The 25,252-nt window shown below is 40.6% G+C and overlaps 1 protein-coding gene across 1 annotated transcript; it reads left to right on the top strand.

Annotated features, from left to right (window-relative positions):
- Positions 1-2,206: 2,206 nt before the first annotated feature.
- fech (ferrochelatase) lies at positions 2,207-23,304 on the top strand. The gene is made up of 11 exons (XM_085413402.1): positions 2,207-2,400; positions 4,287-4,377; positions 7,708-7,827; positions 10,023-10,171; positions 10,584-10,718; positions 11,117-11,223; positions 12,139-12,237; positions 13,239-13,346; positions 14,644-14,808; positions 15,818-15,877; positions 19,287-23,304. Exons 1-11 carry the CDS (start codon positions 2,361-2,363, stop codon positions 19,422-19,424), a joined length of 1,212 nt encoding a protein of 403 aa, XP_085269528.1. The 5' UTR covers positions 2,207-2,360; the 3' UTR covers positions 19,425-23,304.
- Positions 23,305-25,252: the final 1,948 nt, after the last annotated feature.

Raw genomic sequence — 25,252 nt, 5'->3', positions numbered from 1 at the left:
GGACATTTTAATGAAAGATATTTTATATTAACTATTTTTACTAAGTTCACACAACGTCTGGCCCCATGTCATGCTCATCATCTTGCGAAAATCTGTGCCTTTTGTTGCTGCTCCACATGCTACAACACCGCCCCTACAAAGTTCCAACAAAGCAACACTTTAAGATGCCGTTTTTGCTCCTTCCAGGCCGGATACTTTGACAAAATCCTCGTAGACATTTCATCAGATCAGCTTGGTTTTTGGTCGGATCAGTCTAAAGATCACAGTGATGCTATATTGCAAAGCGTTTGAGTTCATGTTGGAGGGCATGTCCATGGCCCTATTTATCTTATGTCAACCTTAGGACTGATGTTTTTGCACCAACTTTCTTTTGATTGGCTGCTCCTCACAAAACAGAAGGAAATTGCAGCGCTGCAGTTCCACTTATGACCACTAGAGGCTGAGATAATCCAACACTTGCTTATAAAGACTTTGAAGCGAAAGAACCCAAATGGCGACAGGTTGCGTCTGTGAGAACTTCCCCATCTGGCAGCTTTTGTTTCTTTCTTTGTGTTTCTGCTTAATTTAACTTCCTCTTCTTGTAAAAATGTTTTTAAGGAAGAAGGAAACATTATGCAAACTGGAGAAACTGGTATTATTTAATAGGAATGTGGGCCATTCAAACGAGATTCTGATTCAAGGAAATAGTTTTTTGAGCTCTTTAGTAAGGCCTGATGCTGTTTAAAACACACTTCTATAGCATTTTAATCCCTTATTTAATTAGTTTGATTACCGGGAGGTTGTTAGGCAAATGTTTGTAGACGCTTTAAAAAAAACCCATCAAAACACATGTTCTGACAGAGCAAAGCAGTCGTAACAGGCTGTTTATGATCAGCATGGTAAGCCTTTGGCCACTTTTGCACCAGAAAGTGCAGCATAAAATACACAGCAGGTCAATGAACATGTGAAATGTTAATTATGAATAACTCATAATTAAATGCAGAGGGGCGTAATAGTGGGGATCAGGTTGGATCAGCTGCAGTGTCAGGTGATCAGGTGTGTCACAATTATAGAGCACATTGTGTGTTTCGCTTTTTCTGTTTAAATTAACGTTTCTCTTCTTGTTTCCAGCTCTGATTAAACTCTGATACTTTATCTCCTAACACATGTCTCTTAACACGCCGCCTGTGGGCGTGACCAGCACGGCCGTGGGCGGGGTCCTTTAACGTTAAGATGACGCCACACTGAGATAACGATTCTACGTTAAGCACGCCACGGTAACAAAGCAACAGACCGGAAATTGACTCAAGCTATTTCTATAATAAAAGCACGTGTTCTTTTTCTTTTCTTTTTCTCAGTTTAAAGCAAAAACAAAATAGATATCGAGCAAAGGGCTTGTACAATGCAGCTTACAATCCGTTTCTATATATAATTTTACTGTCATAAATACAATGAGAAATGTGAAATATATGTTCAGTTTAATTTATTCAATTATTTTTTGTATACTTACCTTCTTAAATCCCAAATAGTTGTAATTAGAGTAAAATAGTTCACTAATCTCTGGAACTGACATGGTTTTCTATAATTTGTGTAATCTTTTGTATGACCTTGTATTTTTCTTTTTTTCTTCCTTTTATAAATTTTGTTGTTATTTATTTATGTATTTACTTACAATAAAAAAAAAGCTTCAGTTTTACTGTTTTTGTTGTTTTGTTTTAGTTTTGATTGATTTTATTTTATGTTGTGTTTCATTGTCTTTATTCTAGATTGTCTTTTATTATTTATTTTGGCTTTTTTTTCGTTGAACGTTGAGGGAAAAATATTGCTGAGAAGATTTAATTACAAATAATAAAATGCATTGACCAAAGACTAATACTACATGCTTGAATAGGAATGTAAAAAATAAAAATCCGACTTTAGGGGACAAAAAAACCTAAATGTCCTATGTTGTAATACCACTTCCAGTTCGGAAGTGCCTGATAAATATCCTTCATAGTGTAATCATTAAAAAATATAATAGTGACATCCTCTTATGAGGAAATTATCCAGGACACATATTTTAGTTTTTAAAGCGTTTAAATATATTTTAAGAAGATATACAGGTGAAATCTAATGAAAAAGATGACATTACATCAATGCAGTTTTTGTAACGTTTAGCTCGTGTTAGATTTTGTTTCGAAACTCTAAACCGGAAGTTGTTTTTCATTAGCTGTTATAACTCTTAACGGAAGTCCTTGCAGGCAGCCGGCGGTAGCTGAAGGAATCTGGCTGTGGTGTCGGATAGTACCGTGAGTTACTGTGGATCCAGCAGCAGAGAGTCTCAGCATCCAGCCTTAATCTTAGCAGGCGCGGAGACGTTTTTTGCGTCAGTGAAAGCGAACATGATGGCAGCCCTGGGCAGCGCCGGTCGTTCGATCCAATGTGAGTGTGATTGCGCCGCCAAGTTAACCTGAAGAGAAAACTTCCAAGTTTTACTGGTTTTCTGAGGATTTAATGTCAGGGCATAAACAGCATCACAGCGCTTATTTTACACAGTTTACAGTCACTGAATTATTTTATTTTTATTTGCCAGAAACTCAACAGCACGCTTCTGACATTGACATCAATATTTTGTAAATGTAAAGTTAGCTCAGGGGATAGCATAACAACTTCCTGGCCGGATGTGCCCCTCGCTTTTAACAACCTCCTTTATTTTGCCATATTACTGACTTTTTTTTTTTTTTACCGTCACCGTCGTCTTTTTTGGAATACATCGAACCCAGGTTTTGTGTATAATACCCATGCGGTTAGGCGGAAAGGCTAAAATTATCTGAATGTGTTACCATGCTTGCTCTCTTATTTTGTAAACGTTGGTGTTTCTGCGGCTCATTTCCACAAGCTTGACGCGGCAGAGCTGCGTCCCTTTAGGTTGCCGTGCGAACGTGAGCGTTACATAAGGGATTTATCCCATGCCTAGGCTGCATTTGGTGAGCGTCAGGTGGCCTGAAACTATCGCCAGTGTGCACATACACTTCGCGTTTTAGCGCCGGGAGGAAGAAAGAAAGACTCGAAGTTACACAATTGCAGCTCTGTGAACTTGCGTAACCTCAGCGAGCCCCCTGGCGGTGCGGCGCGGTACTGCTGGGAGCGGTTATGAAAGTGAAGCCGGCTGAACGCATCGGTTAGACTGTATAGTTATTATCATTATTATTAGAATAATAAAGTTTATTTCCACGACAGCTTTCAAGAAGTTCTTTCAAAGTGTTTCCCAGGATATTTGAAAAAAAAGGGCAACGATCTAAAGAAGAGAATGCACGCAGTTAAAACGGCAATAACAGTTTAAAAGCTCATTCATGACTTCAGCTTCATAATCCATAAATAAATCTGTAACAGATCCACTAATCTGAGACCACTTTAGGATTTATGGGTACTTTTAAAAAGTTTAAAGTAAACTCTGTATCTGCCAGGAAGCTGGTGTTAAGTTCACTCTTGCCCAGCAGCTGGGGTTTGAGGCCTGAGTGGGTTAGGAAATTATAACAGTCCAAACATGATGAGATGAAGCAAACAAATCTTTATTTATATAGACTGTTTCATCCCAGGTGGGGGCAAAATTGCCTCATTCATACTCTATGAACAGATTTATAACTGATTCAGACCATGCATGTGCACAGATGATAATGAATGAAGGCCATAACTTAAACGCACACATCTATCATTATGTTTTTTGTGTGTTTAATATTTTGTTTTTCAATAAACCCCCAAAATGCCCAGAATGACAATGAAATTTTAAAAAAGGCAATTAAATTACACGTTAAGACCAGAAAGACCAAAAAATCGTCAGCTTGAATCCAGCTGTGATTTTGTGTGAGCGCTTACATTTTATCTGCATTTCTATGCTCATATCAGTGCCCATTTATCTGCACAAAGCCTGAACCAGTGCAGCCATGACAGATTTAAAAAGGAGCCAAAATGCAACGGTAAAATGTTGTTGTTGTTGTTGTTATTATTATTATTATTATTATTATTATTATGTACTATTTTAATCCATAAGCAAAATAGAAATTAAGATTGTTATTACAGCTATAACTGTAGTTTCACAGTACTTCTTTGGAGAGTAGCATTGGCTGTGTTACCTCTGTGATTTTTCTGGAAGAGAGACTTTTGAGTTTAATGTAACAACAGATTTGCCTTCTCTTCACCTTAAAACTGATCCATGGTTGAACTCTACACTCATTACAAACTGATCGTTACGCTCACTCACTGATTCTTGAGCTAATAAAATCATCTAATTGTTGTTCCGATGAATCGCACTGTTTCTTGTTCTTCAGTTGCCAGGAGCAGCTTGAGTCTGAGTTTGAGACGACGCTCCACTGCTGCAGCCGCCGCCTACGCCCAGACTCCAGAGACGCAGGAAAACAGGTCACACACGCCACACTCGATTTCATGTCTTAGCGAGGACATCTAATTGAAATAATGCTTTCCCTAGCTGCTTATCCTTACCCTAAATATCAAAAATGAATACCTACCCTTAAGCCTTTGCCTAAACCTAACCATAACCTAATTGTATCCCTGACACTAAAACCACATTTTGAGTCTCAAAAATGCCTTCAAACTTGTGGGGACCGGGACCACAAGGGCTGTTGGTCCCCACTAGTGATGTGCGATACCACTGATTTCCTTTCTGATCCGATACCAAGTAAAAGTCAGGGTGGTATCGACGATACTGATCCGATACCGATACTCTGTACAAAAACGTAATGTTTCATTGTATTTCATAATACAATATATAATTGTATTATGAAATTGTAATAATATAGCTTCATAATGATTACAGGACATCAGACTACTTGTTCTTTTTGCTTAATAATGTAGAATTATCATGTAGAAATAAAAAACCTGAAGTTGTGCCCTATTTGAACATGTTGAGAGACAGACGTCTCTCAGGGAGTCCTGAGAGACGTCTGTCTCGCCCTAGCAGCACCTGTCCCTCTCCTCCTCTTCAGTTCGCCTCAACATAAGCTCGTCATATTCTGTGATGTGATTTACTCTCAGGTGTTTGACGAGGTTAGTGGTGTTGCCACAACACGTCACTGTCTTGCCACATGTATCGCAAACTGCGCCTCGGCCGTTTGTGGAGGTAAAATACGTGCACACATGACTCCATTTATGCTCAGCCATTGTTGTGAGTGCGCACGCCAGGGGCTGGACACATTTATACAGCTGTGTTTTGCACATGACTATGAAAGGCGTAAGAGGAAATAGTTCCTTCCAATTTAGACAATCCGAATGATATAGTTTCTTTCCACTTTGTTCCTGTTAATGAAAAACTACAAATTTACCCCAAAGTACTAAAATATCGATATTTTAATATGAGAATTGATTCTAGAACATAAATGACTGGTATCAGAAGAATCGATATTTCAATATCGATCCGCACACCACTAGTACCCACAAGTATAGTAAACTTCCAATTTTTGGTCCCCACAAAGATGTTTATACCCGGCGTCCACAAACACACACACACACACACACACACACACACAAAATATGAAATAGGTGTAAATGGCTAAAGGGGTCTCTAAACACAGAGTCAGTGCCAGAGGTGGGTGGATCAATCCAAGTATTGGTATTAGATCGATACTAGCCCGATAGATTCGTACTTTCTATCATCTATGTTAAGTTTGCTTTAGCTGCTCTCCTATTGATTGATTTATTCCTTTTATTTCAGAAGCAAAGTCTAATAAAACCGCTCCACACCAGTGTGCAGGGCTGTATACACAAAGATTCCTGACCTTGTCTAAAAAAACAAAAAACACGTTTCACAAAGCATCTTGAGTCTAAAAGAAGGTGAAAGCCTGTCAGGAGTGAGGAGGGGAGAAGACGTCCTGTAATGATTAAAGAACAAATAATGGTGGATTTCCTTTCATCTTCTGTGAAATCGTTTCTCCTGGTCTGACCTGCTGGGGTTCATTAGAAATGACAGGGACTGTTTTCACCAGTTTGTCGACATCTTCTCACACAGGACCCGCCTCACGCCTCTTTATAAAATTCTGTCCTCCTCGAGCTGACAGTTAAGCTATATTTATGAATGCGACAGCAGATTATTGGAGTTCAAAGCTCACTGAAGGGTTTAAAACCTTAGCAGTGAAACATGTTTCTCGGAGCTGCTACGGCTGTAAGGCCTGCAGTGATGTAGCGTCAGAGGATGGAAAAGCAGCAGGCAGATAATTCCTGCTGAGCTTTGCCCACATTGGTCTACAGCATAAATGCTTTTATGCAGTTTTTTGTGCATAAATACATTGGCGTCTCCTCCAAGCAGGTTTTCTTCTGTTAGGGGAAATGTTTACCCTTCACTACCAATTTTCATAACTGGACTTTCATTTATTAAAGCATAAAATGCATTTTTGTTAATGAGAAGTGGGCATAAACATCAGAACTTGTTGTATGTGAGGAAAGAAAGATAAATGACCTTTATTAACTCTAGTAGAGCAGGGCGATATGACCAAAAACATTTATCATGATATACATTTGAAAATTTGCAATAACGATATAACTGACAACATAATTGACACTAGACAAAATACTTTACAACTCCACAACTTTTATCAGTGCAAAAACCCATCAATGTATTTTCACTTAAACAAGCAGCTGTTTTTTTTGTGCATTAAAGTTATATAAAAATGTAACAGTGCAAAATCCTTGCTGACAGTTTAACCAAAAGACATTTCCAGTGGAAACTGGCCGACAGATCCTCAGCATAACCATGTATAATATCCACAAAACTTGAAGAGGTTATACACACACAATATGGTAATATTATGTTGAAGCACAGTACGTATCACTCCGCGAGGCTCCTGCCTACGATAGCCGTACTGCTCCAACAATCCATCAAGCGGTGCGGGTTCGTAGCTTAGCAAAGTCGTACTGAAACATTTGACAGATTTTCGAGCGCCGTGTACATAAAATCGTTTCAAGGTCAGTAAACAAAACCAGAATTCATACATAAGGCACACGGGATTATAAGGGGACCTGTTGATTTTCAGAAAAATCAAAGGATTGATTTTAAGTGTGCCGTATTTTCCAAACAACACGGTAATAACGACGGCCCGCTAGCATGCTCTACCAAAAATAGTGCTTTGTTGTGTATCTGACGGACGAAAGCTAAATCAGTTCCACACCACTGAAGTTGGAGCATTTTTACAAACCAATTCTGATTCATCCGTTTCATTCAACGATCTGTTTTCGCTCTTCTCATTCTGCGTCGCCGCCATGTGCTTATGTAAACATAGGCACTGCGCATGCGCGTTTTACCCATATTCTATCGCGATATTTCATTTTCCTATCGTTGCCCAAAATTACACCGGTATTACCGTGAACGGTATGATATAGTACAGCCCTAAACTCTAGATCAGATTTGTTAATTTGCAATTGATTAACATTAAAATACAGACTGCTGAATGACCTGACTTTGTACTTTGTGGGGTGTAAACGCATTGAAGCACTGAGTCTGGTTTAGATCCTGTTTGGCTCAACTTTTCATTATTTATTCCAATAATTTATGCCTTTTGTTCTTAAACGATTAAATTTACCTAACAGAAGCTCCCCCTTGAAATATCTTCCCAGTCCCCCTGGCTTCCATCCATAATTTTTCTGACCTAGATTTGGCCTAGTGCACAGTTTCTACACAGTGTCACATCTTTTAGGGGTGTTAGATGTGAATTATTGATCGTGACTCTCTCCTGTCTGCAGGAAGCCGAAGACGGGGATCCTGATGCTGAACATGGGAGGACCCGAGAAGCTAGAAGATGTTCACGACTTCTTGTTACGCCTCTTCATGGACACAGACCTGATGAAACTCCCAGTACAGAAGTACGCACACAGAGATCACGCTGCCTTAAATGCAAGGAATTATTTGCAAATGTGAACACAAAATATAGTGACGCAAACAGCTGACCTTAGAGTTGAGGTGGTCGGTGTTTAACAGCTGGGATCTCGGTTTCCCAGCGCTCGCTCCATGCATTTAGCCCGTAATGTGAACTCTCCGGTGGACAGGATGTAAACAGGATATAAAGCTCTGATAAGAGGTCCTTCCTTCAAACAGTCCTCTGTCATCATTATTTCAGCAGGGCTTTGTGGGGATCTAGTGGATTATGTTATGCTCTCGTGCTTTTCTGAAACTCCCCAGATGTTTTCTGTTTAGATTATGTGATGAATTAAAAGCAACTGCTTTATTTTTGGGTTTACACATATGTAAGCACACACAGTGGGGGCAGGCGGTTTGAGGAAGTTTGTTGGGTGACGGCTCTGTGCTGTGTCCGTATTTCATAACGTCCCACTGAAAAGAAAAATCTTTGTGGTTTTTAGCAGCACTGATCCTTTTTAAAGCAGGCGTGACTGACCCAAGATCACACACTTTGACTTCAAAGATTGCTCCACCTCAATATGAATGTTTTATGAGCCACTTATTGACTTTATTTAGACCTCGGGCGGTCCCGACCCCGAGGGAATGAAGCGCTATAGCGAAAGTCTGGATATTTGGGTGCAAATGTGTCCTGTGACTTAACCAAGGACGTCATTCCAAACCAGCAGTTTGATCTGAACTGAGTTCACTCTGTGAAGAGCTTTCCAGAAATTAAGACCCGCTTAATGCATCCAGTTCAGGGTCTTGGGGTGGGGCTGTCACAGGATAAGATGCGGGGTACACCCTGGACAGCTCACCAGTCTGCTGAAGGGCCTCGTGCATGGTTTTGGGCTGTGGGAGGAAGCTGGGGTACCCATACAGAAGGACCCATGCTGTGAGGTGATGGGGTTGGCCACTGCACCACCGTGCTGCCCTGCACATAAATGCACATAATGCAACTTTCTGTACAGTTTTGGAACATTTTTAAAACATTGAAGAAATGTCAAAGTCGAACTGTAACTGAAACACAAATGACTAAACGCGTTTGTCTGTCAGTCGGCTGACCTCGGTTGGACCTCGGGGGTTAAGCCTTTCTTACACTTGAAGCTGTTTGACTGTAAAGTAGAGAGATTCCCATCAGCCACTGCTCCTCTTTGTTTGCTGCTAACATGCCGGGTTAGGATGGTGAGCATTTCAGCATGCTAACATTAGCAGGGGGTCAAATGACAGCTGTGTCTAAGTATAACCTCACAGAGCAGAGCTCCCTCCCTTTAACTTCTATTTCACTCAGAAGTGAAGCTCTTTGTGTGAAGAATCTCCTTTTATTTATTTATTTATTTATTTATTTATTTATTTATTTATTTATTTATTTATTTATTTATTTTTAAGTGTCATGATTGTAATCTCTGCTCTGTGTAAGAAAACAACACGAGTGTCCGTCTCCATGTTGTCCAGCACTGAGACAAACCATCCTCAGAAGCTGGACAGAATAATACTGACCTGCTAGGGGGTCGTGTTGTGCATGTTTTGTATAATTTTAGACCGTTTTGTGTTTCTGTTTTATTGTTTGGCCTTTTAAAATGCTCAAATATGACGGCACAAACTCCTTGTAACCCTGCACCAGTGCTCAGTAAGGTCTGTTTGTTCATCCATGCAGCATCTGCTCGTTGGACTACAACAGCATTTCATGATGTAACAGGATGAATCCAACTAGACCTGACAATAGAAATGTTAAAATAATAAATTCCTGCCATCATTGTGTACTTGGTGGTCACTTTACCTTTCCTGCTTCTGGCCATTTTGAGCAGAGTTGTCTGACAGGTTTCCCTGGGGTGGGAAACACAAAAACGGTGCAAACGTTAGTGCTTCTCGCTGCAGAAAGTCCATGCTGGAAACTCTAAACTAGATTTATTGTCTGGTGTTTGGTGACGCTTGTGGACATGAATCTCACCTCCGTGTCCATGGAAACTGCACATCTTACTGACAATGTTAATAATGAACCTTGACCCTTTAAAGCTCCAGAAATCACACGTTATAGTGCTGTTACAGGTCATTTGCTTTTCTTCTTCTTCGTTGCTGCGCAATAATTCACTGTATTAAATCTGTGATGCATTAAGTGTGAGTTGTGTAACTGCAGCTGTGCGATCTGCCTCCCGCTCTGCAGTAAACTCGGCCCATTCATCGCCAAGCGGCGCACACCGAAGATCCAGGAGCAGTACAGCAAGATCGGAGGAGGCTCGCCCATCAAACACTGGACGTCCATGCAGGGGGAGGGCATGGTGAAGCTGCTGGACGAGATGAGCCCTGAGACGGGTGAGGATGCCTCACAGAGGCCTCCGCTCCTCCTCAAATCTGACAGCTTACATGGAGTTAAAGTCATGTTTGGAGGCAGTTTGTGTGCTTTTATTGAGATTATGGTTTGCTTGGCTGTTGTTGGCAAAGTGTGTGTGAAATGGAGATAGTAAGACAGCGAAGGAGTGTCTCCTCACACGCCTGCAGCACACCTCACTGATAACACAGCAGCAATCTGAAAGCTGACCAGATCTGTTAGAATTTGGTCTAAAAGCACGATAATCTTCATAAAAACCTCCCTTTAAGCTCCTGAAATGTTATTTTTATTTGAAGATTTCAATTAAACTGCATATCCTGCATATTCAAACTGTAATGTTGCCAGTGAGTTTCTCCCGTGCTGTCTGGTCATTGGCTGTTTCTTCTCTCTGCGCAGCTCCTCACAAGTTCTACATCGGCTTCCGGTACGTTCACCCGCTGACGGAGGAAGCCATTGAGGAGATGGAGAAAGAGGGAGTGGAGAGAGCTGTGGCCTTCACGCAGTATCCTCAGTACAGCTGCTCCACCACAGGTGACACAAGCAGGAAATGATGTCTGTTAAATGTAGAGAACATGTAAAAGGAACAATCAGAAGATTACTCAGACGTTTGTGTCCGTTAATGCCGCCACACCCAGGGTGCTGTCTGCTCTGCGAGCTCCTGATAAATACACTCTGTTCTCTCCAGACTAAATCACACTCAGCATGTTCTCAGACTGTTCCAAGAACGCCCAGCTCACACGTGAGGCAGGCACACTCTTCAAACCCACAATCCATCCATGAATCGGTGCCCACAGACTGTTTTTGAGTTACAAAATATGCATCTGAGGAAGAAACTTTGAGGAAATTTATTGATTAGTGATTGGCAGCAGCAGAGAGATTTTATTCCTGTGTAATGAAGTATTTCTCAATGTGTTTTCTTTTGCTCACAGGCAGCAGTCTGAACGCCATCTACCGTTACTACAGCAACAGAGCTGACAGGCCGAAAATGCGCTGGAGTGTCATCGACCGTTGGCCCACACACCCTCTGTTGGTGGAGGTTAGAGACACACGCACTCATTTTCATATCTTAGTGAGGACATCTAATTGGCATAATGCTTTCCTTAGCCGCTTACCCTAACCCTTATGATTAGGCTAATTCTAACCCTGACACTACAACCACATTTTATGCTGCAAAACTGCCTTCAAACTTGTTGGGACGGGCATTTGGTACAGTGGAGGCCAATTTCTGTCCTCACAAAGATGTCTAAACATGAGTGTACACACATGCAAAGTAAAACAAACTAGTACTGATGTACACGATTCTGCCAAAAGTATTCACTCATCTGCCTTCACATCCATATGAACTTGAGTAACATCCCATTCTTAATCCATAGGGCTTAATATGATTTTTGACCCACCGTTTGTAAAGGCTTCAGCTCTCCTGGGAAAGCTTTCCATAAGGTTTGGGAGTGTTCATGAGAGTTTTTGACCAGTCTTCCACATGTGCACATGTGAGGTCAGACACTGATGTTGGGTTGGGCGAGATGGCCGGCTTGGAGTCTTTGCTCTAATTCATCCTAGAGGGTTTGAGGTCAGGACTCTGTGCAGAAAGGAATTCAGTGAGCTCCTGAGAGCGACCCATTCTTTCACAGATGTTTGTAGAAGCAGTCTGCATGCCCAGGGGTGCCTTTTATTTTATTTTATTTTTTTTTATTTATTTTTTTTTAAATAAATAAATACACCTGTGGCAGTGGGAGAGATTGGTATATTTGATTGGGTGAGTGAATGCTTTTGGTAATATAGTGTGTAAGAAAACAGAGTCAGTCAGTAAGTCACCACGCAGCTAAATGACCAGAAAGCAGTTGTGGTGGGTGATCATGGCAGCTTTTTGTCCTGACTGTGTTTTATCAGCTGAGGTAAATTTCACTAGCTGTGTTTATAATACACCCTAAGTGTGTGTGTCTGTGTCCAGTGTTTTGCAGAACATATCAGAAATGAACTGCTGAAGTTCCCAGAAGATAAGAGAGATGATGTTGTCATTCTGTTCTCGGCACACTCACTCCCCATGGCTGTAAGTATGAAAAACTACTATCAGTACTGCTCTAGCCTCAAAGTAACATGCTAATAAAATACTCAAGTTTCACTCACCAGAACTGGACCACAGACTTCTCTAAGCTCTGTACTGCATAACACTCATTATATTTCTCAGATAATTCAAGTAAAAGGCTTAAAAGGGTCATAAAATCGAGTGAAGTGACTCCAGCTTGCAGCAGCTGTCGGTATCACACCCATCACCCCAACTTTTAAACTTTAATACATTTGAAGGGGTGGATTATAAAAATGAGAACAGGTTTTTGTCACCAGACTGTAAAGTTTGGCATTTGCTGTCACAGTTTCTGGGGACTGACTCTTGGAAAGGAACGAATGAAGCCAGAGTGGGGTCTGGTCCTTATTACTGATGACACTGATCAGATGGTACTGACACTGACACTCTTATAAAAACTGATGTGCTTTCCACAAATTACTACTAAAATTTACTGATATTTCTCAGTATAGGCATTTCCTTTCACAATGGAGTAGTAGTATTTATCTCTAGAAAACAAAACCCACTTCATCTTCATTTTCTTTTCGTGTAAAGAAGTACACTTTAAAAACTATTCCGATTTGTTACCTGACGGTTCATCAAAACAGATGAAAAACCTGAAATATCTCAACAGAAATCAGTGCAAATTCAGTTTGTCTTTGCTGTTAGGAAGCCTATAAAACAGTTTTCTGCTGCTTAATTGGTTAGTTTGACAGCACATCTTTGGCATCTATATCCAACATGTCACCAGCAGTTCAGTGTAACTACTCACACTTTAAATCCAGGAAAGTCCCAAACTCTGTGATAGGCCAAGCTTCTCAGATGAGAGATCTGATTTCCTCGTGCCTTGTTAGCTTTCTTTGAACCATGCCATTAGGCAACAGAAGGTTTTTGTCCAGCTGAAGTACTTTCTTCCAGCACATTATTCAGGAACTGCTTAATGTGTTAATGTTGCTTAGCGCCGTGCTGTTGTGTGCCCTGTGCTGCAGGTTGTAAACAGAGGTGACCCGTATCCTCAGGAGGTGGGAGCCACAGTTCAGAGGGTCATTGAAAGACTGGGTCACTGTAACCCCTACAGACTGGTGTGGCAGTCCAGGGTGAGTAAACATCACTCGCTACGTAATTGAATAAACCAGCAGCACCACCTAGTGGTGACAGTGTGCTGTAATAATCAGGTAACGCTGCATACTCAACACTGATCACACATCAGTTTGTAATGCTTATCAATATGGTTTAAATTCACTGAGCGTATGCTTTGCTGTTTTTCACACAACTTTCATTGTCAAAATGCTTTTTTTGTTTGTTTGTTTTGTTTATTTATTTACTTTTTGGCATTATTTCACCCTGAGCCTGACTTTAAAAAGACAAAAACGCACATAGCGACATGGTCACCACAGGCCAAAGAAAGTCTGTGACATTCAGCGACTGAGTAATGATGGATTAAGTGACCACTAGTGATGCAGAGTGGGCAGGTTCCAAGTAAGGGGGGCATCAACACAAGAAACAATTTGCTCATCACTTTTAACTTTGCAGCTGCCTGGTTGTTGCTAAGGGACGTTCCAGACTCCAGTTGCCTAGGTAACCCTCTATTTTATTTGCCACACCATCAAAATACAGATAAGAGCATCCTTTGCTCTCATAGGTAGTCGCTCCATTCGCCTAAAAGTTCAGTAAAGTTTAACTTGGGATTTTCTATGGGAAATACTCAATGTCACCTAGGCAACCGGAGCCTAGACTGTCCCCTATGTCACCATCGGTGACAAAATGCTTTACTTCCTACATGAGCAGGAGCCCATCTGGTCACCGTAGGTAAGAATAGATTTGGGCAGTGCTCACATTCCTGGCAAATGTGTTCAGTTTTTCTTTAGTTCTGCAGACAGACTCTTCCAATCCAGCTTTACCTTCTTATTATACTTACATGCAGCTAAACTATTAATATTATTTAGACCTGGCCGGCCTGCTTTTGTGTTTTGTGTTGCCACAAGATGGAGCCACTTGTCTGACTAATATTTTTGCTATTTCAGAGTAGAAGCCCTCAAAGCTCCTCAGTGCTCAGGTCACAGGGCCTGGCAGCTTACATAATTCACAAATGATAAAAATTTCACAGTGGAAGAGGACTCTGAGCTGTCACTGGCTACCTGTAGGGCAGAATGAATAACCCAACAGGGTGAAAATGCACAGTATGTGGTACATACAGTAACACAGGGTACCAGAGAGAGCCTTCCTGCAAGAAGATCATGGTATCAGTTTTATTTATTTTATATTTAATGGGATTTCAAGAAAGGTCACAGGGTCGTTTGCGTCCTCACTGAACCAGGAACACCTTAAACCACCTTGGACACGTCATCCATCTATAGAACTTAAGTCAGCCATGTCCTGTGTGTGGTCTCTCAGGTGGGGCCCATGCCGTGGCTCGGTCCCCAGACAGACGAGGTGATCAAAGGTCTGTGTGAGCGAGGGAAGAAGAACCTGCTGCTGGTGCCCATTGCCTTCACTTCGGACCACATAGAGACCTTACACGAGCTGGACATCGAGTACAGACAAGTGCTGGGAGAAGAGGTGAGAGGGGAAAAAAGCAGTGTTTATATACATTTCCTCAGTTTTATGTAAAAATTAACCGGTACATAAATACTGATTTAAAAGAACAGAATAAATCTGCAGCAGCCTTTGGAGAAATAAACTGAAGCAGGCAGAAAGTCAATTACCCAGACCTGCTCTTTCTCTAAAGTCCTTAGAAAGATTCATTAAATAGGGGAAACGTATTTATGCATTTGTGATCTACAATTAGGGCTAAGGTCTTTGTACTGGTTGCTTTGGTTAGCTAAAGTGTGTGTATGTGTGTGAGGTTTGTTTCCAGCAGCCCAGTGCCCTCTGTCTGTCTGAAGGCACCAGTAAAATGGCCACCAATCAATGTGACTGGTGCCATAAAGATACACATTCTTATACCCATGAGGAACCATCGAAATCGTTTCTAAACTTGAACCTGAAGAAACACATCTGTCTTCCAGTCCCAAGTTTTGAGGTCTGAAATGCTAAAAAAAAACAAACCATACTCCACCAAAAATGTGTAACACCTCTACACACCTGATGTATTAAATTCCTCGTGTTTGGATTAATTTACTCCAAAACAAGACTGTCGCATTAACTGAGCGTTTACTACCTTTTTTCTGTGTGAGTCTAAATTGTTGGTAGATATGTGCAGTTCCAGTTTTTCCCAGTGGGCTGGAGAATATCATGACGATCATTTTAACTGATGTGTTGTGGTCGTGAATCACATATGAGCTGTGGCAGTGACTGCATTTTCTCTTTGGGTCTATTGAGTTTCTAAAGCTCAAAAGCCAAACGAATGACTGCATAAAGCTATAAAATGGAGTAAAGCAGCAAATGCTGACCTTTTAAGTCCACAATCAAGAGACTCTTTGGTGTTCTGACTCCACGTTCAGAACAGAAACTCAGACAGGAGCAAAGGAATGAGGAAAAGGGGGGGGGGGGGAGGGTTTGTCCCCTAATTTTGCAGTTTTCTAAGATGTTATGAACATTTGTGATGTGTTGTTATTTTTCTTTCCAGTGTGGGGTGGAGAACATCAGGAGGGCCGAGTCATTGAATGGGAACCCTCTCTTTATGAAGGTACCTGTCACACACTAACCTGACCCATGTTTGCAGAACAAAGATTTTCTTTAAAAGAAATGCAGATGCCTAACATGAAGTGCCACGCTGGTTTTTAAAGTCATGTTTTGATCCCTTGCGTTGAGCATTTTGGCTCTAATGTCATATGCAAGTGTTGCATATATCTCAGAAACGGAGTTGTTAACCACCGACTGCCCTTTATACAGTCCTTTTTACTTCAAATATGACCATAATTGACAAAATGAGCATCATCATCAATCAAATAACAGTTAAAATGAGCAACTTGGACAATAAACCCATCAAGAAACTCTTCACTGAGGTCACAGATCAAGTGAGAAGTAGGGTCGTTTTTCCCATAGACTTCTATGTAGTTGCGGCTCTATTTTATAACCAAAGGAGTTGCCCTCTGCTGGTCATTGGAAAGAATGCAGATCCAGCTTGCATATATATTCGTAAAACAATATGAAGACTGACAACGGGTAATTATTAAAAGGTGCAAATAAATGTGGAAAAATGTTCAACCCCTTAATACAAAAGAATAAGTGTGAGTTTTCAATTGGTAGATAAATTTTCACTCATGTTCCCAGACTGTAAAATATTCAGATTTCTTTTCAAACTTGCAAACTTACAGCTCTGTCATCAAACCTTTTCTCTATTAATGCCAGCAGAAAGGACAAGTAAAGTAAATGACAACAGTATATGTACAGTAGAAGAAGAAACGAGCAAAGATAAAGTTGAGGTATGCTGCAATGTTCCCGTGGGGCATGTTCATGTCATATGACATTTCTTTCCTGTCGTAGGTGAAACCTTTTCGTTGGCACCATAGAGCTTTTTACCACATAACATATATAAGAAGTTAGTTCTCACAGTAAAACTTCTGAATCTGAATGAGGTGGATGTGATTTAACCTTCTAGGCGAACTGCATAAAATGATGAAACCTGTCATTTCCATTCCCACTAGGTGGCGCTCTAAGCAAAGATTATCATGTACATGTGTTCCAAGGCAGGACTTCTATCTATGAACTTTGGGGCAGATTGGGCGATCCAGGTTTTGAGCTGCAGCAACTTTTTGTGTTTTACTGTTTCATGACGAATCATTGAAATTTGCCCTGGCACCATGGAAACGCTCTTTAGCAAAAACGCAAAGAAGAATTCATTAAAGTACACTGCCTGGAAATTGCTAAAACTGGACCAAAGTTGCATTGTAAATTAAAAATGGGGACCTTCCTGTTGTGTTCAGGGTATGGCTCTCATAGGTGTTTTTATACCTTTTGGGATGACACACATGTGAGCCAAATTTCATACATTTACATAAAACAAGCGGCTGTTTCGTTTGACTTTGCAGGCAAGACCCATAAAACCATATTTAAGTATGAAATCTGTAAGGGGGTCAAAAGAAGAGATGGTCCTGTGAAGTAGCTGCAGCCATGAGATGGTGAATGAATGAGTGAATGCCTCCTTGTGTCCTTCGTTCTATCCTTTATCTCTTTCCTTCTCCATTGTCACTATTTTTCCTTCCATCCCTCCTTCCTTTCCTCTCTCACCTCCCTCTCTCCCTTCATCCTCAACCCTGAAACCCTTCTCACAACAGGCAACTCCTCCAGCTGTATCGTGTGTGTTTGTGCGTGCGTGTGCACAGGGTTTATTAAAGGAAAGGGGCAGATCAATGGGAACCTTTAGAGCTGACTACAGTAGAACTGAACCGCCCGGCTGGCTGGCTGGTCAGGCCCACCGTGCTCAGAGACCCCTTGCCAAGTGTGTGTGTGTGTGTGTGTGTGTGTGTGTTTGTGTGTGTGAGAATCAATATCCAGAGGATGATTAGTTGGTAGTTACTGAAGGATGGTTTCCTTGGTGTGGTTTTTAGTTTCTCAGTGAGCTGCTGCCGTCTGCAAGTAGCAGCAGCTAGAAAATACAGAAAAATGCATTCATCAGGATTTTTACTGCACACTCTGGCTGGTGTTGAAGCTTCATTTAAAAAAAAAAAAAAAAAAAGTTCCCCTCAAAATTACTACACCTAACAACTTTTTAAAGCAATTTCAGAGTTGCAAAAAATGTCACCTGTAAGACTAAAATTACAACAGTTCAGGTAAAGTTTTGGAGCGCTCCTGTCATCCTGTATGTTTGGTGTAAGGGGATCTTAAGACAAAATTTGCACTTCAGCAGTTGAATGAACTATCATGTGACTATTGTAACACCCACCAATAGGTGCACTCGCTCCAGTCTAGTGCATTAGCTGAAGTTGTAGTTCATGTTCACTGTGTTTGTAACCTTGTTGAGTAAATGTTCATTTGCTCACAGATGTGGTCAGACACATCCACTCATCGTGGGCATGAATGTCGTGGTAATTCTGTGCTTTTAATGATATCTTTGAGCGGTTCTTTTTCCAGAGTGGAATAATTGTACAGCCTACATCTTTAATGACTATTTATTAAAAAAAACAAAACAAAACACTACAAGTTGGTACACAACTTCATTCATTTATTGTTTTTTCTCAGTTTCAAACACACATTAATTATGTATGCAGGTAGCAGCTCTGCCAGTTGCTTTTGGTCACATATCCTGCCAGAGGCTTGTTGATGGATACCATTTGTCTTGGCAGAATTGGTAGCTTATTTAACTTGGTCTCCTGGTGCAGATCTGGCTTTAAGCATAATCCACAAATTTTTCAATACAGTTGAGGTCGGGGATTCGGAAAGGCTATTCCAAAGGCTTAATGTTTGCCTGCTATTTTAAAACTAGTTTTGATATGCGTTTTTGATCATTGTCTTATTGGACCAACCACTTGTGTCCAAAGTTCTACTGTCTTACTGATTTGACAATTTTGGAGGTAGTCCTCCTCCTTCTTTATTCCAGGCCTATTAACGGGAAGTTAATATGCCTTGACCTTATCAACTTGAAATACTGCAGAACCTATAGCACAACATTAAAAGATTTAAGTGTACATGTATATTTGAGCCTGTGTGGATTAAAGAAAAGGATTAAAAGTTCTTGTTTGTCTATTTATTTTCTATTTAATGTCTTTCTAAGACATTAAAGATGTATGCTGTACAATCCTGTTTAAAACAAACACAGTGAAAAGGATTCTTATTGGCTTTTTACCCACAAAGGTTTCAATTCTGATTATAGTAACCACCACCATTGCTTCAGTGCTGTGTTCTTTATGCCTTTTAAAGCTTAATATATATTTGCTTTGCCGGGTTACAGCATTAGTTACAGCGTAGGGTTTCAGAAAGGTTTGCAGATATGTGCCCAATGTAGAAGTTATACTTAAGATGGCCTACTTTCTTTTAGCCTTTAAAATTAAAATGCTGACTCCAGCCATCTGTTTACTGGTTATATGGAGCCCTAATCTGTGAGGCACAGTTTGAACATACTTGTCTGACTGCTGATATTCATTTATCTCGTTCAGGCCTTGGCAGACCTGGTCCAGTCCCACTTGAAGTCCAACGAGCCATGTTCCCGTCAACTGACCCTGCGCTGTCCGCTGTGCACCAACCCCACCTGCGGAGAGGCGAAATCCTTCTTCGCCAACCAGAAGCTCTCATAGAAACTCAAGACACACATTCTGATGCAGCAGGGCTACCTGTGGAGGAACTCGAGGCCTTCTTCTAAAAAGCTTCATTCAAACGCACAAGCCCACACCACCTCTCCAACAAGAGTGTCAGTTAACCAGGAAATGCCACCAAGAAAGGACCAAATGGTTTCTGCAAATGTATTCCCACACACACATTTACTTTAGGTTTTGGTCTTTAGATGGGACTAATATCTGCCTTTCAAAACCTCTTTATGCTACTTAAATTCATCATTTTATTTCACCAGAGAGGTTAAACCGTCAACAGATACCATTTGGTCAAAGCTTGTGTAGATTAGAGAACTGGGACATCACATGACAGGAAAAAATTGCACTAAAAACTGCATTTCCCCTTACTCACATTCCATTTGCTTTGCGCCTGCAAACTTCCATCAGAGACCCCATTTTCTTGCCTCTTCGCTGGTGCTAAATGACTAACAGTCGGCCATGATGACACAACACGCACCCAAAGGGTTCTGGGCTGTCTGGCCATTTCCTTCGCCCTTCATCTCACCTGCTGCTTCACGCCATTGTCTCTCCAGGTGGTAGCCCCGCCCATCCTGTTGTAACTCCTGCAATTTGATTGGAGGAGGTTGGATCCTGTGTGATAGGAGGGTACTGGCGGGCTTAAGAGAGAAAAAGAGGTTCATATTTAAATTAAATAAAACTAAATGAATTCTTGTGATGATCCTTCATCTGCTCTAATTTCATAAATGAACCCCAGTGAAGCTGGGAAACTAGAGTCACACACTGACCCTGTGAGTGTCATAAGCAAGCTAGAAAAATACGTTGCTTCTGTTTTCCTGCTGAGGGAAAAACGGAAACCAAAACAAGTCAAAAAGCGATGAGGGATAATCGAACTGTTCACATCTTGAGCTGTCCGTATCGGTAAAGGTCCAGCCTGTGAGTTAGGGGTTGTGTGCAGCTATTTATTTTGAGAGCGATTGGCCCAGTGACGTGACCAGGAGATGAAACAGTAGCTGCATACTTTTTTTTATTTTTATTTTTTTCAAATAAAGTAAAATGAATGTAATGAAGAGACCAGTCAGAAATGTGACTTAAAATTGTAGCTTAACAAGGAAGAAGTTACCATAAAATTGTGAAACTATATCAGTGAAGCTGCTCATGAACCCTCCATGAGGAAAAACAAAGAGGGAACAGACGTTACTGGTTTTTATAGTAGCAGTACTGTTTTCACAAATTGAATAACAGCCACCAACATCATCAAGCTTAAAAATATCTGGAAAAGGGGGGGGGGAATGACATTGTCTGTATCTGTACACCTGAAACTGAAGCTAAACCTAATCTCTTTAAAGATGAGGAAAGTAAGAAGGAAAAACAAGCAATTAAAAAGAAAAACTAAGTGATCAACACGAGATATCCTCACATCTGTTAAAGGTTTTAAAGGCTCGTACAGCTATAAGGCCGAACCGATTTGGTTTCAATGGGTGTAACAATTCTGAAAAGACTAAAATCATCATATTAATGCTGCTTACTCCCATTTTTCTATTGGGCATCACCAACTTAGAGTTTTTTGTTGCTGTTATGGTTTCTCTTGTGAGCCAGTAGATCAGTACTAGTTGAATAGTTTAAATCTTCTTTATCAGTATAGGTGCTGAGTCGGTGTCAATTCCATCACTCTCTAACCAGAGCCAACGTCAGAAAATGTCTTTATTCTTTAAAGTATCCCATCCTTTGGGGCATGATAAGAACTGGCTTCAGTTTGGAAGGACTGAACAAAATGTAGATGAGTGCAGAGAAGTAGCTCGAAAATGACATTTGTCAGGTGTTTAACTGCAGTTTACCTCTGACTGCTGTCTGCATATAGAAACAATTCATCCTGATATTATTGTATCCAATTTAACCAGTGATTAGTCTGAATTAAAGAATTCTATAATTGATTTCAGTGTGGGTTGATAAAACTCCAGATGTCGTCTCAGTGACTGCTGGTTTGATTCCACCTGACTTCCTGTTGTCTTGGAAATGTCCGGGATTTGGGAAGTGATGTTTGATAGTGATGTGTCGGTCGCGAACGAAATGGCTCTTAGAGCCGGATCTTTGACGTGAACGACGCGAGCCGGCTCCTTATCGCGAGCCGTGGAGTTTTTTTCTTTTCTTTCTTTCTCTCACCCTCTCTCTCGCACATTTTTTCCGCTTCACTCGCACGCGAGCCTTGTGCTTTGTGCTTTGTGCTGGGCAGAGAGGGGAGGGGCGGTAGTTATACTCGCAGTAGCACAGGAACAGAGCGGGAGGGAGAGAGAAAGAGAGCCAGGGACAACAACGTCAACTGTATTCAGTTGTGGATGATAAAGGATTCAGAAAGTTTATTCATGCAGGCCCATAAGATAGAGGATATGCATCTTATTTTTATTTATATTTAATTGTGTTGTGCTTTCCAGTGTTTTGTTTTGTTTTGTTTCACTTTAAATTGGTTTAAAAGGAAAAAGCTGAACATTCATATAGTTAAAAGAAGCACGTACAAAACACAACAGAAGTGCTCCAGGATGCTAGGCACAGTGTTGAGCTTTTGTTACCTGGTGGCTACACAAGCCAGCAAGTACCAACGACTTGATTTGGTGTGTGGTAGTAACAGGTAAATGAACTTTTTTTTTTTTTTAATTATTTGAATATATATGAGTGCTTGTGTATAAATACACAAACAATACACACATGCTTTCAATTGTGTAATTTAAGTGATCGAGGTAGCTCTGTTTTGAAGTTCAGTTAACGCTAGGAATGTGTTTTGGAGTTTGTACGTGTTTTGTCTCTTGGGGCCAGCACATATATTTATATATAAACATATATAAATAAAACCACCAAGCAACAAAACAACCTGAAGAGCCGGTTGGGAGCCGAAAGAGCCGGCTCTTTTTAGTGAGCCGAGCTGAAAGAGCCGGTTCTCTAAAAAGAGCTGGAAATCCCATCACTAATGTTTGACCTCTGACCCTGTTCCTCCTTTACTGGTTTTGTTCTGTTATGCAGTGATAATGTGCCTTTTTTTACACTGGCTGACTAAAAATACTGGACTTGTGCTGTGTATGTAAATTATATGCGTGCTTAACCAAAATGCTGACAGGAGAACTCCATCCTGAAATCTGAATTTGCGTGTTTCTGCTGTGGTCAGTGCCATTTATTTAAAAATACATTAAAAATAAAATCTAACCATAATATCCAGAAAGTAGTTAAACTGCTGGGGCTTTACTGCACATGTTTCAGTAATGACCAGTCTCTTTAAGGGTCTCCTCTCCCTAAAACTCCACTTTCTTCTGTTTGGCCACTTTCTGGAAGCTTGCTTTTTTGTGTGTGTGCTATTTGGAACTATGACCATGTGTAAATTTTGCAACACTGTATCATTGTGTCAAAAACAGGGAAGAGCTACAGATATGTAACATTTAAAAAGTAGCAAGTACAGGATATTTACATAGTTTAGAAATGATATGAAAAACTGAAGGCTTGAACCTGTTTGTAGAAGCTAATGGAGCTCGAAATCAGCCTTTTCATGGTGCAGGTCATTCTCATATTTTTGCCAATGCTTGCAAAAAGTTTCTAAGATATTTTTGCTCCTACATTTTTCTGCTTCGACTGTACAACACAGACAGAAATGCACTATACAACGTGTACTCATCAGATACCAGACGTGTTAGTGTGCTTCCACATTCTTTTTTGTGTGTGTGAGAGTGAAATGCGTGAAGTATTACTCAGTCTCAGTGACTCCTTTTTAATGTCAGCATCCATAAGCTGTCTAAAGTGGTTTGTCATTATTATTGTGACCCATGATGTGGGCTTTCAAAACTGCTTTGCAAAGGATTAAAGGAGTGTCTCACTGCTTATGTGCAACTAAAAGACAAAGTTGACCTTCATTAAAACCCTGCTAACAATGGGAAAAGGTCACAGCAGAAAGACATTCTCAGGGTGTGTGTATCCTAACTTATTTTCAATGATCCTCAGTGTGTCCGCTTGGACAGCTGGTGTGACTGTGCGTGCGTTCAGCTGAAATTTTGCAGTTTGATTTGTACAAGCAAACGCACTCTAGATTTCTTGCACCTCCTGTGTGCTTGTTGTAGTTTGGATTTTTTTTAATTGATTTATTTTCTTTGTTCCAGAGCACATAAACCACCTGTCTCTACTGTTGTATCATGTTTTTTGGACATGTACATGAGAGGACATGGTATTAACAGTGCAGTTACAGACGACAGCAAGTCTTCCTTCAAAATAAAATACAGTAATGTGAGAAAAAAAAAAGTAGTCATTTCTTATTATTTCAAATCTGTTGTCACGATTATCATTTGTCACTAAATAAAGGGTGAGATTTGCATGCACCAACCATTTTATTAGGCACACCTGTTTAGATATTTGTTAATGAGCAGTTAATCATCCAAATGCCAGCAGCTCAGTGCTGTTCATACTATGATCGTAGAGCATGTGTGTGTTCTCTATCACTCTAGACGAGTAAACCAATCATGATAAAACTTTGCATAAACACTGCAAGTCCCAACCTCTATATTCCATATCTATCTATCTATATATACAGGGAGTGCAGAATTATTAGGCAAGTTGTATTTTTGAGGAATTTTATTATTGAACAACAACCATGTTCTCAATGAACCCAAAAAAACTCATTAATATCTGTGTGTGCAGGTGACTATTACTGTGCATAATTATTAGGCAACTTAACAAAAAACAAATATATACCCATTTCAATTATTTATTTTTACCAGTGAAACCAATATAACATCTCCACATTCACAAATATACATTTCTGACATTCAAAAACAAAACAAAAACAAATCAGCGACCAATATAGCCACCTTTCTTTGCAAGGACACTCAAAAGCCTGCCATACATGGATTCTGTCAGTGTTTTGATCTGTTCACCATCAACATTGCGTGCAGCAGCAACCACAGCCTCCCAGACACTGTTCAGAGAGGTGTACTGTTTTCCCTCCTTGTAAATCTCACATGTGATGAAGGACCACAGGTTCTCAATGGGGTTCAGATCAGGTGAACAAGGTGGCCATGTCATTAGTTTTTCTTCTTTCATACCCTTTCTTGCCAGCCACGCCGTGGAGTACTTGGACACGTGTGATGGAGCATTGTCCTGCATGAAAATCAAGACTCACTCTCATTTCATCAGTCCATAAAACCTTAGAAAAATCAGTCTTGAGATATTTCTTGGCCCAGTCTTGACGTTTCAGCTTGTGTGTCTTGTTCAGTGGTGGTCGTCTTTCAGCCTTTCTTACCTTGGCCATGTCTCTGAGTATTGCACACCTTGTGCTTTTGGGCACTCCAGTGATGTTGCAGCTCTGAAATATGGCCAAACTGGTGGCAAGTGGCATCTTGGCAGCTGCACGCTTGACTTTTCTCAGTTCATGGGCAGTTATTTTGCGCCTTGGTTTTTCCACACGCTTCTTGCGACCCTGTTGACTATTTTGAATGAAACGCTTGATTGTTTGATGATCACGCTTCAGAAGCTTTTGAGACTTTTGAGACTGCTGCATCCCTCTTCAAGATATCTCACTATTTTTGACTTTTCTGAGCCTGTCAAGTCCTTCTTTTGACCCATTTTGCCAAAGGAAAGGAAGTTGCCTAATAATTATGCACACCTGATATAGGGTGTTGATGTCATTAGACCACACCCCTTCTCATTACAGAGATGCACATCACCTAATATGCTTAACTGGTAGTAGGCTTTCGAGCCTATACAGCTTGGGGTAAGACAACATGCATGAAGAGGATGATGTGGACAAAATACTCATTTGCCTAATAATTCTGCACTCCCTGTGTGTGTGTGTGTGTGTGTGTGTG

Source organism: Rhamphochromis longiceps, linkage group LG7, assembly GCF_057381845.1.
Source record: "Rhamphochromis longiceps isolate RC_006_pf linkage group LG7, R_longiceps_female_GT1.1, whole genome shotgun sequence".
NCBI classification, from domain to species: Eukaryota; Metazoa; Chordata; class Actinopteri; order Cichliformes; family Cichlidae; genus Rhamphochromis; species Rhamphochromis longiceps.
Note: the sequence above shows the minus strand (reverse complement) of the source record. Positions and strands in the feature narration are given on the sequence as shown.